Raw genomic sequence first — 13,891 nt, 5'->3', positions numbered from 1 at the left:
GCCCTCGCGTGTTGCCCTCACTTCGTGCCGTGTTGCCCTCACTTCGTGCCGTGTTACCCCCACTCCGGGCCGTGTTGCCCTCACTTTGTGCCGTGTTACCCTCACTCCGTGCCACTTCGTGCCGTGTTGCCCTCACTTCGTGCCGTGTTGCCCTCACTTCGTGCCGTGTTGCCCTCACTTCGTGCCGTGTTGCCCTCACTTCGTGCCGTGTTTCCCTCACTTCGTGCCGTGTTTGGACCAAAACGCGTTTCAGTGCTCCGAGTAAAAAGACTGTCACTATTTGGACAGTATTATCCATTCATTTTTATGAGTGCGTGTTGGTTAAAGTTCATCTCTCCTGGCGAGGGCGGGTGAGGAGATGAGGGGGTGATGGGGAAGGGTGGGGGAGCGTCTCTCCCTCAGAGGGTCAGTGCCGCGTCAGGCGTCGCGGTGTGTGGATGTGCGTCGCTCTCTGCCACTGTAACTGCACTTGCCGCATTCTAGTTAACAGGTAACGGCCTAATGCCTTTCACTTTTCCATACTTCCTTTATATTTGTAACAAACTAAAAGCAATATTTCTTATAATTAAATAAATGCTGGAGCTACGAGTAGCGCCGGCCGATGATCTTAAAGGTTACCAGCAGCGCTACGATGGCAGGTCGTGCGGTGGTCGTAAGTCCTACGACGGCAGGTCGTGCGGAGGTCGTAAGTCCTACGATGTCAGGTCGTGCGGTGGTCGTAAGTCCTACGATGGCAGGTCGTGCGGTGGTCGTAAGTCCTACGATGGCAGGTCTGGCAGGTCGTACGGTGGTCGTAAGTCCTACGATGGCAGGTCGTACGGTGGTCGTAAGTCCTACGATGGCAGGTCGTACGGTGGTCGTAAGTCCTATAATATTTGAGTTTCTTAAGCATGTTTAATTGAAGACCGGATAATGAGTTTTATTCATACATTTTTCATTAGTTTCTCAAAAAACTATTATTTTTCGTACATTAAACTTCTATGACGGCTTACTTGTAGATAAGTTATGGCTCTACATCAGCCATATATCTACATTTCATCAGCCATATACAGTAGCTGGCCTTCATCAGCCATAAAATTCGTGTCAATTATCCATCAAACTTACTCTCATTAGCCATAAACTCCATTTACCAGCCATAGAACGTTTTCATCAGCCATATAACTCACGTGCATCAGCCATAAAATTACACCCTTCGGCCATAAAAGCGAATTATGGTCTTGTTGTGCGAGCATAACCATAAATGGCAGGAGAGTGACTATGTGGACACTATATCTGTAACTTGACTATGGAAAAAATAATTCTATATTCATGACAGCAGAATGGAACTTTATATTTATATGTTCATTCAATAGTATGGTATAATATGTTAATTTGTTAAGGTGGACATAAGAAATAATCTATTGACATGTTCATATCCACATTATTGAACAGTATTTTCATATATTCATGGCTATATAATTTAATACATCATTTTAATTAGTATAACAATATATAGAATGTTAGTATAACGTAACTTCGAGCCCAATTTAGGCTTCAACTTCTCGGGCTATTTACACAAAAAATAACATCAAAAGACAAAAAAGTTCGCGCATAACTTTTGACGTTGAAAGATTGTGTTTACAGGGCATTCGTATCAAGTTATTTACTTAATTTAAGTTTACATGGATTTCAGAGTACATGGCCGTTCATTTCAGAACAATTTTCTTTCTTTTAATCTTACCGAGGCAAAGGATGACGTTAAATTGAGGATTATCACAACAGACTGATGGCCTCAAAACGTAAATTGAATTTAATGAGGAAATAATGTCCAGAAATACCGCGATAATTCCAAGATAGCGTAATTTTCTCCAAGAATTTGATCCTTTTCGGTTTTTTTTTTCTAAATCTTAGTTAGCATCCAAATACGATTCTAGATATATATAATCGCACACGTGATATACAACAATTATTATAAATATGATATAAGTGATATATGATATCTATACAGATATACGTGAGAGCACACATATACAAGGAAATGCTGATTCGTACTGCTTAATTATGAACTGGAGAATTGCTCAATTATGCCTACGGGTATTTCTCAATTAAAGCCATGATCATTTCTTAGTTATGTCCACGATCATTTCTCAATTATGTCCACGATCATTTCTCAATTAAAGCCATGATCATTTCTCAATTAAATCCATGATCATTTCTTAGTTATGTCCACGATCATTTCTCAATTAAAGCCATGATCATTTCCCGATTAAGCCCATGAACATTTCTCAATTATGTCCATGATCATTTCTCTATTATGATCATAATCGTTTCTCAGTTAAGAGTATGATCATTTCTCAATTATGTCATTCATTCCCAGTCGTCGTTATGTTAGTAGCATGAAAACCAACCCAGGCAAAAGAGAAGACGGCGATGTTTGTGCACATAAAAAAATCGCAATAATAAACTAATTAGTTTATTAATATAAATAAATAACGTCTGAGGATTATTTAAAGTGGTAGGTAATAATATAATTTTAGATTAATTAAAGGCCGACCAAGACTTGATAATTTGTGAAGCTTGAGGCAGAAACTGAACTCATACCTAACATAATATCATTATGAGACCATCATTGTTCATTTACATAATGTCATCATTACACCATCTACATAAAATCATCATAACATCATCTATATAATATGATATACATAGTAATATCGTTATAATATTATAACAATTTAGTATAGTTTAACAGAAGTTGTTATTTACTGCAGGTTCGATTGAAGACCAAAGATTTAATTATATTAACAATTTTCTTTTAAGTTTACAATAACCTCAGCTTGTCATGCCACAATAATTCATCATCAAAAGCTGATGACCCACACAGGAGCACAAAGTACATCACTATATTGCAGGGTTGGCAATGATTAAATCAAAATGATTAAATCATGTGATTAAATCACTTGATTTTTTTTTATAAAAAAATCATGATTTTTTTATTTTTTTTTTATTTTTTTTATTTTTTTTTATTTATTCATATATTTAAATATATTGAGTGGCAGTCTTTAAGTGGCAGTCTTATATTGAGTGGCAGTCTTATATTGAGTGGCAGTCAGTATAGAAGGTAGAGTCTGGTAGATTTATAGGACATAAAACTAGTAGATCTATTGATAGTGCTGTGCACTGTGCTATCAGCTACCTATCTGTTATGTGACTCTTCAATGTTCAGAAGATCTGCATTCCTGAAGTTTTTTTGTATATTGAAGCCAGTTAAATGGTCAATATTTAGCTTATTACCTTGCTCCATACAAACTTTACAAAGCTAATGAATAGACTTATCAATATTTGTTTACCCAAAAATCCCTCAGTGGTAAACACCACCTTGGCCTGTTGGCCATTATTGAAGGTAATAAGTGCCCTTTTTAGCCATCCATTATGATCCATATACTGTTATTGTTAGTATGCTAATTTCAACATAAAAAATAACACTTAAAAAACAAAAAAGTTGAAAAAATAAATGAAATCAAATAAATGAAAAAAATCATGAAAAAATCGAAAAATTCATTGATTTTTTATTTTTTTTGATTTAAAAAAATTAAAAAAATTACCAACCCTGCTATATTGACAATAGCTCACTAATTTATATGAGTGTCGTGAATGATATGAAACTGTTTATGGTGGCCAGCGATCAACCGGCCATAAATTTGGCCAGCGATGGGTCGGCCATCCATAAATGCACGTCTCGTTGTAATTAGTCACCTGACATGAAGAAATAGAATTTATTTCCTATCACTAAAGTCGCCGTATGGGGTTACTAATTAGCTGCATGTTTATCATCGATGGCATCGACGAGTGAGCTGACAAATGAGTCAATATCATTGAACTGAATAAATAATTTGTATTCATTTAGTTCAACGATATCAATTAATGAGTTTTTGTTGGATAATGAATTGAGCTTAGAATTTTTTTAAATTATATTTCACGTGCCGGTGAAGTAAAACATGAATAGATTCTATTCATGCTTCAATTCACTAGCATGAATAGAATTACATTCATGTTTCCATGAAATCACATTCAAGTCAAACGATCTGAAAATTCATTCAATTTTTTTGTCAAAATAAGTCCACGACTAAAGCATGACGACATTAATAAAATTTAAAGATATTTTTAGAATATTTAATGTATGAATTTTTACATGGTGCGATGTAATCTTCTCTTTCGATTGCCTGAGGGTAAAGATTGCAGCTGCTAACATATTAAAGGCCTTCTAGCAAAATAAAAAAATTATTCTTTATAGTTTTTTTTGGAAATTTAAAGGGAAACTGAGAGGAAAAAAGCGGCGATAGTCGTTATCGCTTTCTCGGCGCTGTGACCTTCACGTGACCCCGACCTGCTCAACAAGGTGACCTTGAGGTCAAAACATCTCCTGCTGTTATCAGTGTCGTGGCACCTGTTATCAGTGCCGTGGCAGTTGTTATCAGTGCCGTGGCACCTGTTATCAGTGCCGTGGCAGTTGTTATCAGTGTCGTGGCAGTTGTTATCAGTGCCGTGGCTGTCTCTTATACACATCTAGATGTGTATAAGAGACAGCGTATCAAGTTATTTACTTAATTTAAGTTTACATGGATTTCAGAGTACATGGCCGTTCATTTCAGAACAATTTTCTTTCTTTTAATCTTACCGAGGCAAAGGATGACGTTAAATTGAGGATTATCACAACAGACTGATGGCCTCAAAACGTAAATTGAATTTAATGAGGAAATAATGTCCAGAAATACCGCGATAATTCCAAGATAGCGTAATTTTCTCCAAGAATTTGATCCTTTTCGGTTTTTTTTTTCTAAATCTTAGTTAGCATCCAAATACGATTCTAGATATATATAATCGCACACGTGATATACAACAATTATTATAAATATGATATAAGTGATATATGATATCTATACAGATATACGTGAGAGCACACATANGTCCAATTTCTCGGTCCCCTCGTCCAATTTCTCGGTCCCCTCGTCCAATTTCTCGGTCCCCTCGTCCAATTTCTCGGTCCCCTCGTCCAATTTCTCGGTCCCCTCGTCCAATTTCTCGGTCCCCTCGTCCAATTTCTCGGTCCCCTCGTCCAATTTCTCGGTCCCCTCGTCCAATTTCTCGGTCCCCTCGTCCAATTTCTCGGTCCCCTCGTCCAATTTCTCGGTCCCCTCGTCCAATTTCTCGGTCCCCTCGTCCAATTTCTCGGTCCCCTCGTCCAATTTCTCGGTCCCCTCGTCCAATTTCTCGGTCCCCTCGTCCAATTTCTCGGTCCCCTCGTCCAATTTCTCGGTCCCCTCGTCCAATTTCTCGGTCCCCTCGTCCAATTTCTCGGTCCCCTCGTCCAATTTCTCGGTCCCCTCGTCCAATTTCTCGGTCCCCTCGTCCAATTTCTCGGTCCCCTCGTCCAATTTCTCGGTCCCCTCGTCCAATTTCTCGGTCCCCTCGTCCAATTTCTCGGTCCCCTCGTCCAATTTCTCGGTCCCCTCACCCAATTTCTCGGTCCCCTCATCCAATTTCTCGGTACTCTCATCCAATTTCTCGCTCCCCTCATCCAATTTCTCGGTACTCTCATCCAATTTCTCGGTCCCCTCATCCAATTTCTTGACACCCTGAAATAACAGCAGCACAGCGATACTCAAGTCTTCAAGCCACGCAATAAGAGCAATTTTATGTCATTTAAGTTTTCAAACGGGCGGTAAAAACAGCATGACGGAAAGCTTCAGAGCTTAAGTTGTATTTATCGCAAAATTAATTGAATTTCTTTAATTTCCTCGCTTATTTTAGTGGTATAAATTAATGCAAGGAGAAAATCTACGTAAAATTGTATTGTAATGTTTACTGACGCTGGCCTCTTCGACTATTTCGATACGAATTTAAGTGCAAGCTCTATTGATATCCAATTAATCATCCCAACTTGGGAGATACGATTGATAAATAATTTGATTGATCAATAATTTGGTTGATTAATAATTCTATTGAACAATAATACGATTTGTCAATTATGCGATTAATCAATAATACGATTTATCAATGATGCGATTTACCAATTATATGATTATTAAAATACGATTTATCAATAAAATTATAATACGATTTGTTAATTATGCGATCCATCAATTATACGATTTATCAATTATACGATTCATCAATTATAAGAATTACCAATTATAGGATTTAACAATTGTACGATTTATTAATTATACGATTCATCAATTATACGATTTCTCAACTATACGATTTATCAATTATAAGATTTACCAATATTACGATTTAATAATTATACGATTCATCAATTTACGATTCATCAATTAAATGATTTATCAATTATTAGATTTATCAATTATCCGATTAATTAGCAGCGTTAGATAACGCGTAAGCCCGGCCTATACATTTTTCCGAGCATCCCTTCTTCTTTGCTGCGCAGTACAAAAGTTTTATACGCGAAAAAAATACGTGGAAGAGTCCAGTGAATTACGTTCATTGAAGCGACTAAGTTCGTAATAGCTAAATATAATCAATTCAATTTGTGGAGCAACCGTCTGGAAGGTAATGTATTGATCTGCGCCATAAGCTTCATTTGCCAATCTATTATCATTCAGGTAAGAATAGCATTACGAAACATCCAGGATTTTGTTCCAATCGAAAATAAGCTGTACGTATAGCACATATGCGAGAATCATGCATCCAGCGTATTTTTTTACTTGGGTTCATTCATTCATTCACTCATTCCTCTATGTTTATATCAGTTTGTTTCATAGGTTGTTTGTTATACCGCTAATTGTTTTAAACACGTATAGATTTCAACAGTTGTCAATGGATAGTAATAGATGCCTATAGATATTAATGGAAGTCGAAAGAGATTTCTTTATAGGTCAATATATGTCAATAGATGTTAACATATGTCAATGGATAAAAGTGAGTTATCTAGGAAGTGAGGGCACAGCAGTTAACTAGAATTGAAGATGAAAAATTATATATATTAATTATACACGTTCTGATAGTAATAATAAATGTTTGATATCGAGAGACTCTTGGACTTGAAAATTACCAGCCTGATAAGTGGCAAGCCATTCCCAGCTGTGGCAGTGCAGGTGGCAAGCCATTCCCAGCTGTGGCAGTGCAGGTGGCAAGCCATTCCCAGCTGTGGCAGTGCAGGTGGCAAGCCATTCCCCGCTGTGGCAGTGCAGGTGGCAGGCCATTCCCAGCTGTGGCAGTGGCAGTGCAGCTGGCAAGCCATTCCCAGCTGTGGCAGTGCAGCTGGCAGGCCATTCCCAGCAGCTGTTTACATTCCCATTCCTGTTTACAGTTGACGTAAACAACTTCGGGTGTCCCTGGTCCACCTCCCCTCTAATACATTCAGTTCGAGCCAAAGCCTTCAAGGTTATACACGCATACATTAACATAATTTAAGTATATAAATAATCATATCACATGTTACCTAATGTATCATGTGACACTCAACATATCATGCCACATCGTCCTCTCCATTAACACTTTCCTCTCTGCCAGTTGAGACATTACAATTATCGCTCCTACTTGAAATTATCTTGCTTTATCATCAAACTAAAGAAAAATTCGTGCACGGAATATTTTATCGTTGACGCAACAGGATACAGGTAATTTTTGTAAGGTATCGCAATAGTTGACTGGTAATTTCTCGTTTAGGATTTAATTAAGTCACCCATGATTAAGTCATTCGTTTAGTATTGCCTTGTATTTGTCATTGTTTGTTCCTCGACCGCACAGGCACGTGGTTCTTACAAGTCGTGTCTCGTCTGCTTCATAATTCAAGTGATCAGTGACTTTTTATATGGATCACGAAATATGTTATTTATGATTGTTCCTTACTTGTTTTCTTTTTGCGCTTTTCTTGTATGTTTTGTTGCTAATTTTGTTTTCTTCAAATCACGAGTTCTAAAATTTGAGCTTATATGTGCGTTACAAAATTACTCATCAATTGGAGTCCGGAGTATAACTTCTAAACGACACAAAAGTTATATCTATAATTTTCTTATATATTTGTATTTCGTTTTGTATAGGAAGGTTGTTTTGTAAGTACAGTTTTCAATCAGAACTTTCATTTAACCTCATTTTAGAAAGTTTATTTGTTGGCCGTACGATCATTGATTTAATATCTAGGGTCATTGAAGGCTCTGCTTTCATATTGTGAACGATGGAAAACCGTTCATTAATTTTGTTACCGTTTGATTAGTTCTGTTTTTAGTTTTCTGAGAATTGTGTTAATTAGTTATGAGGAATATTCTGGGAGACCAGTGGTCTGACATGTGCTCACGGCCAATCGTCCGGAGGTTTATTTCGGAGCAAGGCGAAGTCGAAGCTGTTCTTTGCCGCTAGACGTGTTGTGTCCTTATTTACTAATACATTTATTTATTTTTTGACATTTCAATGTATACATTTATTATTCATTTGTTTATTTATTAACTACCGATCGTAATTTCCTTAGCCCCGCAGTGTGCATTCTCCCTGACTGGGCTGAGTTCTCGTCCGCTTTGTACCTCTTTGAGCGTAACAGTACCAATTAAGTACCTGTAGTAAAGTGCCCTAATTTGTCGGAATAAAGAGTATTACTACCACCAGTGTTGACCAAAAAAGCAACTTATAACTTAGTGAGTGTTTTATCATTTAGTGAGTTTTTAATAATTTAGTGAGTGATTTATCATTTAGTGAGTGTTTTATCATTTAGTGAGTGTTTTACCGTTTAGTGAGTGTTTTATCGGTTAGTGAGTGTTTTATCATTTAGTGAGTGTTTTATCATTTAGTGAGTGTTTTATCGTTTAATGAGTGTTTTATCATTTAATGAGTGTTTTATCATTTAGTGGATGTTTTATCATCTAGTGAGTATTTTATCGTTTAATGAGTGTTTTGTCATTTAGTGAGTGTTTTATCGTTTAGTGAGTGTTTTATCATCTAGTGAGTGTTTTATCGTTTAGTGAGTGTTTTATCAAATAATGAGTGTTTTATCATCTAGTGAGTGTTTTATCGTTTAGTGAGTGTTTTATCATCTAGTGAGTGTTTTATCATTTAGTGAGTGTTTTATCATTTAGTGAGTGTTTTATCATTTAATGAGTGTTATATCATTTAGTGAGTGTTTTATCATTTAATGAGTGTTATATCATTTAGTGAGTGTTTTATCATCCAGTGAGTGTTTCATCATTTAGCGAGTGTTTTATCATTTAGTGGCTGGATTTCCACCCTATAGGTGGCCGTCCTCTAGACGGTAAGAACGTGAGTGTCCGGTCATAATATTAATCAATAACGAATAATAATTCATTGAATGAACCTAAATTCCTTCATGCCGGCAGGGACTTCCACGGAATACTTTTTCAATTTTCATTTTCATTTCTTGCCCTCAACACAATTATTCGGAGTTCGCTCCCCCAGGCAGGTTCTGCTCTTAACTGCGTTGATATTTTATGTCTTGCTCGACGCGAGGGATTAACGTTGGCAAATATCCAAAAATACAGATAACTCCGTCACCGTTCAAGAGCACTTATGAGGTCAGATAACTGCTGTCAGAACTAATTTTGTATATGCATTTATTACTGATAAATGTAGATATTAATAACGAGAATAACGCTTTAGAGTCATTTATCTTTTGTTTACGGGAACATTATCCGTCGTCAATGCTAAAATATAATGTGTAGTAAATATATTAATATATATTAAGGCCTAGTAATGAACATTACCTGCAAGAGACATTGTGTTAATAAAGTCTAATAAATTATATCGAGTCAGTGTGCTGCAGGTATTGACAAGACATCGTATCGTTACAGAGCTGCAGACGCTGCAAGGGAGACCGGACTATCTGCTCACAGCAACAATAGGTAAGTAATAATTAATTCTACGATGAAAAATAATAATTAAACAATATAAAATAATAGAAAATTATATTTAAACAGTTTGTAAATGATAAGAGGTAAATAAGTGAACACGGACCAGGTTTGGAAACAGCGATGTTGAGATGCTGGCGAAATGTCATTAATAGACCAAAGGGATGGGAGGATGTGAGGGTAGGAGGATGTGAGGGTAGGAGGATGTGAGGGTAGGAGGATGTGAGGGTAGGGGGATGTGAGGGTAGGAGGATGTGAGGGTTGTAGGAGGATGTGAGTGTAGGAGGATGTGAGGGTAGAGGATGTGAGGATAGGGGGATGTGAGGGTAGGAGGATGTGAGGGTAGGAGGATGTGAGGGAGATGTCCTCATCACGGACGACCGAAAACATTTTGGTCAAACTTAAGACTTGAGTTTTCGAGTTTGTCGCGAGGCAATCGAACTTTTCTTTGCTGGGAAATACAAGATCTTTCTGATAAGTTGCTCCCGCAGAGTTTGTTACAAAGATATTTCAAAAATTTCCTGAAAAATATTGCGCGATCCTTGAATTACCTTTTTCTCTGATATGTCAAAATAAGATGATCAATGGATACGTCAATAATAAGCTAATTAAAAGGATAATATACCGCCAGAAAAAAAAACAGTAAAAGAATACAAAATATTACAAGTTTCAAAACATGATGGTTTGAGCAGCACATACTCACGTCCCGAGGGAACACGAAAGCATTTGCCCTCACATCTCGGTCGTGAAAACAATTTTGTTATTCTTTTTTTTTTTTGCCAAAGTTGATTTTTGAGTCTTTGAGCAACAAACTAATTTGTTTACTCGTACCACCGAAGGAAAATGTGAACACTTTATTTTTTCTTTAAAAATTCATGCCTCTAAAATTTCGTCTTGTTTTGTATCGTGTACTTAAAGTTTCAAGTAGACCAGTTTATAGATATGAATTTAAATATGAACTCTGCAAAAAATGAAAGTAGTTGATTGCATAAATAGAAAATAATCAGCATATTTTTGCAGTAAAATGAGCGGGGAAAAAAACGAGTAGATTCTTGCATATATATCAGGAAAAATTTCGGAATAATAGTCGCAAAAACAATGCAGGAAAAAATGAGAGCTGAACAAGAGCGGTAGTACATATATGTCAGGGTACGTGTTATGTTCACATGCGTTTTGTTTGTTCAAAATTGATCATGTTACCAATGAAATTCACTCTTAAATGTCGCATCAAGGCATATTTTTTAATAATTCTTTAATATAAAGTTTGGTTTTATTTGAGTTACCATAAAAAATATCGTGAGGTGGCGGCATGAATTTTTTTTCTATTTTGATTCCAAAGTAAATTGAAAAAAATGAATTTTGTTATTTTGTAAACTACATTGAAAATTTGTCATTGAGAAATATTTTAAGTTTGATAATTTTTACATCATTTTTTCATCGTGCAGAAAAATTTGAGACTTGCAAATAATTTTGTTTGAGTTATCGCCCAGTTGACCCTCTTCAAACAACTGCTAAGATCTAAGGTGTTGCCAACAGCTGAACGCGGCGTCAAACTTGATTGGTTTTCCCTCGAGATTTGGACCTTCAGCGGGATTCCCTTTGAGTACGACAAAGTCGTAAGCTTCTGAGGGATTGGTGGCAATCCCTGTGGGGTTTGGATTGACAACACCGGCATGGGTGTGATTGCTTCTCGCACTCCACTTTATAGAGGTACCTGAGGAAAGCTCTTCGTAATCGTTCCCCTTTCCTAACCCTTCAAAGGGCTATTTAACCCTTTACGAGTGCATATAAAACATTAACAGAAGCACTTACCCCTTTAACGGGAGAAATTAATATTTTATGGGTGTTTTTATCCATGTTACGTGCGCAATTAACACTTTAAGGAGTGCATTTAACCCTTCAATGCCGCATTTAGCTTCTAACGGGCGTATTTAGTCCTTAAATACGTGCATTTAACTCTTGAACACGTGGATTTTACTATTAACAGGAGCAGCCAACCCTTCAAAGGGCACATTTAACCGTTTAACAGGCAGTATTAATGCTCTAACGGGCTCATTTGTTCCGTTGATCTCACTCATGCTACTTGTCTATTTACCAGCATGATCGAAAATTCTGCTAATTTTATTGGACGACTAAAATGGAAAATTATATTCAGTTTTGATGAGAACGCAGCAAAGATGCCTAGCTGTAGGATATTGATTTATTTAATTAATTTCTGTTTGCAACTAACGACATAACAGCTATTAATATTTGATTAAAATATAGTATCAACTGTCATCGGAGGCTGCAGAGCTGCACTGAGTCTGTGCAGAGTTACTTACAACAAATTTCACTATTTTCGGAAGAGCAGAAAACGAATTCGCAAAATAATGAGAGAAAAGGAATATTTAATTTCACGGAAGTAACGCAATTTCACGGGAGTAACGCAATTTCACGGGAGTAGCACAATTTCATGTGAGTAACGCAATTTCACAGGAGTAACGCAATGTCACGGGTGGGGCTATAATGCCCCACAATGTCAAGGGTGGGACTATGTATAATGCACCACAATGTCACGGGTGTGATTTCTGTATAATGGCCCACAATGTCACGGGTGGGACTATAATGGCCCACAATGCTACGGGTGAAACGACGATGACCCACAAAGTTACGGGAAGGACTAAAAAGTCCCCCAATTTCCCGTGACGTGTCAGAAGTTGGGAAAGTTTGTGTGGCGGCCGCCCCCTGGCCTGAGGCAGCTGTGGGACTCAAGCCCCGACACGATCCCCAGGATAATTTGAGCCCCGAGTGGGGACGTGGGGGAGAGGGGGAGGGTTGAGTGGTGAGGGAGAAAGAGATGAGGAATTTTTTGGGACAAGAGGGGAATAGCGGCGGGAATTGGCGGTGGAAAGAAAGATATCGTCACTGATTTTTTCCTTAATGTAGGCCAACGATTCCAAACTTGGGTGGTGATGTGATGAGCGTTGGTGTGATGAGTGGTGGTGTGATGAGTGGTGGTGTGATGAGTGGTGGTGTGATGAGTTGCGAGGCTGGGGTGATCAGGCGAGGCTGGGGTGATCAGGCGAGGCTGGGGTGATCAGGCGACGTTTCTTTGTTCACAGTCTCCAAGATGGCCGACATCCGAGGCTGATTGCTTCATCCTAATCTTATTTTTTTTGCGTGGCTGACAAAGCCTGTGGCCGCGACAGCCTTCTTTCTTTTTATTTTGTTTTCATTAAAAAATTTTCACAGTTTAAATTGAAGCTGCGTCCTCATATGCATTTCCAGATTAGACACCATCCGCCCCTCTTCTTGGTATCCTTGTCAGGTATTTTGGACGTAGCAGTCCCAGGTCACGCCGTATATATATTGTATTATCCTGCCGTGCACTTCCTGCTGTAAACCGGCCGCGGCCTGCGCCGAATCTGAAACAGATTTACGGCTCCGATCCTGCTGCAAATTAGCTCTGCTGCTTTAATCGGTGCAGAATTTAGAGGCTGTTACTAATGAACTCGCTTAATTACACGTAACGGCCTATATAAGTACCTGTAACGGCTCAAGTACACGTAGCGATCTAAGTACACGTAGCGGCTCAAGTACACGTAGCAACCTAAGTACATGTAACGGCTCAAGTACACGTAGTGGCCTAAGTACACGTAGCGACATTAGTAAACCTAATTAAACGTGCACGTAGCTTCTCGTCTATAATATGTCGATTTAGCTTGATAAGTCGCCACTGATTGACTGACTCATAACCATTTTTGACAGCACGAGCGCTGCTCTGAATTATAACAGCGCAGGCCTGCTCTGTCCATCTCTGCCACGCATTGATCCATCCTCCTCAGCTGGCCACGACCAAGATCATTGAGATGACGTCGGTGTATGAAACACCTTGATAGTTTTATGCAAATTACTTAGATCTGAATTTGTGAGGTTAGTACAGGATATCTCAATCTTCCTGCACATTTTAGCCTTAGCAGAAGTTGAGAGCAGCACGGCAGATCCCCCCCCCCACCCCCCTTACACCCTTCCACACACGCCCCCCGGGGGTCCCC

The 13,891-nt window shown here is 38.1% G+C and overlaps 1 protein-coding gene and 1 long non-coding RNA gene across 2 annotated transcripts in view; one reads left to right on the top strand and one right to left on the bottom strand.

The window, feature by feature from the left end:
* Positions 1-4,916: 4,916 nt before the first annotated feature.
* On the bottom strand, positions 4,917-7,141 carry LOC125178883 (tropomyosin Lep s 1.0101-like). The gene is made up of 2 exons (XM_047883678.1): positions 7,055-7,141; positions 4,917-5,615 (listed from the first exon to the last, which is right to left on the bottom strand). Exons 1-2 carry the CDS (start codon positions 7,139-7,141, stop codon positions 4,917-4,919), a joined length of 786 nt encoding a protein of 261 aa, XP_047739634.1.
* Positions 7,142-9,463: 2,322 nt separating this feature from the next.
* The window catches only part of LOC125178851, an 18,240-nt gene continuing 13,812 nt past the window's right edge, over positions 9,464-13,891 (top strand). The window contains exons 1-2 of the long non-coding RNA XR_007157048.1: positions 9,464-9,524; positions 9,801-9,851. This is a non-coding gene — a long non-coding RNA (uncharacterized LOC125178851). The remainder of the gene's footprint in view (positions 9,525-9,800; positions 9,852-13,891) is intronic.

This window comes from Hyalella azteca, unplaced genomic scaffold (genome assembly GCF_000764305.2).
Source record: "Hyalella azteca isolate HAZT.00-mixed unplaced genomic scaffold, Hazt_2.0.2 contig168, whole genome shotgun sequence".
Classification (NCBI taxonomy): domain Eukaryota; kingdom Metazoa; phylum Arthropoda; class Malacostraca; order Amphipoda; family Hyalellidae; genus Hyalella; species Hyalella azteca.
Note: the sequence above shows the minus strand (reverse complement) of the source record. Positions and strands in the feature narration are given on the sequence as shown.